The sequence below is a fragment of the Manacus vitellinus genome, unplaced genomic scaffold (genome assembly GCF_001715985.3).
Source record: "Manacus vitellinus isolate BGI_N305 unplaced genomic scaffold, ASM171598v3 scaffold_152_pilon, whole genome shotgun sequence".
In the NCBI taxonomy this organism is placed as follows: domain Eukaryota; kingdom Metazoa; phylum Chordata; class Aves; order Passeriformes; family Pipridae; genus Manacus; species Manacus vitellinus.
Window position 1 is genome coordinate 123,825 of NW_021939084.1, and position 2,321 is coordinate 126,145.

The window sequence follows — 2,321 nt, forward strand, 5'->3', positions numbered from 1 at the left end:
GGAGGGAGGGGAGGGGCTGGGCGGGATCAGGGACCAGGACACGGCCCCAGGGGACAAGAGTGTGTCACCTCAGGGGTGCTGACAGCATTGGGGACATGAGGACATTGTCCCCAAGAACATGGGGACACTTTTGTGTCACCTCAGGGGGTGCTGAGTAGCACTGGGGACATTTTTGTGCCACCTCAGAGGGTGCTGAGCAGCACTGGGGACATGGGGAAACTGTCCCTGGGGACATGGGGACACTTTTGTGTCACTTCAGGGGGTGCTGAGCAGCACTGGGGACATGAGGACATTGTCTCCAAGAACATGGGGACACTTTTGTGTCACTTCAGGGGGTGCTGAGCAGCACTGGGGACACTTTTGTGTCACCTCAGAGGGTGCTGAGCAGCACTGGGGACATGGGGAAACTGTCCCTGGGGACATGGGGACACTTTCATGTCACCTCAGGGGTGCTGAGCAGCAATGGGGACATGAGGACATTGTCTCCAAGGACATGGAGACAAGGGTGTGTCATCTCAGGGGTGCTGAGCAGCACTGGGGACATGAGGACATTGTCCCCGAGGACATGGGGACATTTTTGTGCCACCTCGGGGGGTGCTGAGAGGCACTGGGGACATGGGGACACTGGGGACATGGGGACACTGGCACTGGTGGCACAGGGATACAGAGACACAGGGACAAGGGACATGAGGACATAAGGACATGAGGACGTTCGGATATGGAGACACAGGGACATGGGGACAAAGGACACGGGGACACAGAGCCACGGGGACACAGGGACATGAGAGCACAGGGACACAGGACACAAGGACACAAGGACACGGGGACATGAGGACACAGGGACATGAGGACACAGGGACACAGGGACACAGGGACATGAGGACACAGGGACATGAGGACACGGGGACACAGAGACACAGGGACATGAGGACACAGGGACACGGGGACACGGGGACATGAGGACACAGGGACATGAGGACAGAGGGACACGGGGACACAAGGACACAGGGACATGAGGACACAGGGACACAGGGACGTGAGACCACTGGGGTCATGGGGACACGGGGACACAGGGATATGAGGACATGGGGACACGGGGACACAGGGACACGGGGACACAGGGACATGAGGACAGATGGACACCGTCCCCTCACCGCGCTGGTCGGGAGCCGGTCGGTCAAGAACCGCGGCAGCACCGCCCTCAGGGGCCCGTCCTGTGGGGACAAGGGACAGCTGAGCCCCGGGGGTCCCTGGGGTGGGGACANGGGGGTCCCTGGGGTGGGGACAAGGGACAGCTGAGGCCTGGGGGTCCCTGGGGTGGGGACAAGGGACAGTTGAGCTCCAGTGACCCCCAGGGGTGGGGACAAGGGACAGCTGAGTCCTGGTGTCCCCAGGGGTGGGGACAGGGGACAACTGAGCCCCAACGACCCCCAGGGGTGGGGACAGGGGACAACTGAGCCCCAACGACCCCCAGGGGTGGGGACAGGGGACAGCTGAGCCTCAATGACCCCCAGGGGTGGGGACAAGGGACAGTTGAGCCTCAGTGACCCCCAGGGGTGGGGACAGGGGACAACCGAGCCCCACTGACCCCCAGGGTGGGGACAAGGGACAGCTGAGCCCTGGTGTCCCCCAGGGGTGGGGACAAGGGACAGTTGAGCCTCAATGACCCCCAGGGGTGGGGACAGGGGACAGCTGAGCCCCAGTGACCCCCAGGGTGGGGACAAGGGACAACTGAGCCCCGGGGATCCTGGGAGCAAGGACAAGGGACAGCTGAGCCCTGGTGTCCCCCAGGGGTGGGGACAAGGGACAGCTGAGACTCGGGGTGGGGACACTGAGGTGACAGGGCCATGTCCCACCTCGGCCTCATCCTGCGGCTCTGACTCGCTCTGCCCCATGGCCGGGGGGGGCTCTGCCCATCCAAAGTCCTGCCAAAACGGGGCACAAAGGGACAAAAAAGGACAAAAAGGGACAAAAAAGGACAAAAATGGACACTTTGTGACACGGGGACAGTCGGGTGACACCCCAGTGACACCTCACAGGGGTGGCCTGGGGCGGGTCTGCCTCTGGGACAGGGTTGTCCCCAGAGTGTCCCCAAGGGGCTCAGGGACATCAAGTGGCCACAGAGGACCTCGTGGTGTGTCCCCCCCCTTGGGGACTTCGGTGTCACTTCCCCCTTGGGGACAGGAAGTGGTGGCAGGAACCGCCCTGTTGCGACAGGTCCTGTCACTGGGCTGAGGCCCCCGGGGGGTGTCACCCACCCCTGCTGTCACCCAGCCCTGCTGTCACCCATCCCTCCTGTCACCCAGCCCTGCTGTCACCCA

The 2,321-nt window shown here is 63.1% G+C and overlaps 1 protein-coding gene across 1 annotated transcript in view; it reads right to left on the reverse strand.

The window, feature by feature from the left end:
• LOC103753742 (neuropathy target esterase-like) overlaps nucleotides 1–2,321 on the reverse strand; it is a 58,314-nt gene that overhangs the window by 31,932 nt on the left and 24,061 nt on the right. The window contains exons 5-6 of the mRNA XM_029958425.1: nucleotides 1,857–1,925; nucleotides 1,155–1,214 (exon numbers count right to left, since the gene is read on the reverse strand). Of these exons, the coding sequence (XP_029814285.1) occupies nucleotides 1,155–1,214; nucleotides 1,857–1,925 (129 nt within the window). The remainder of the gene's footprint in view (nucleotides 1–1,154; nucleotides 1,215–1,856; nucleotides 1,926–2,321) is intronic.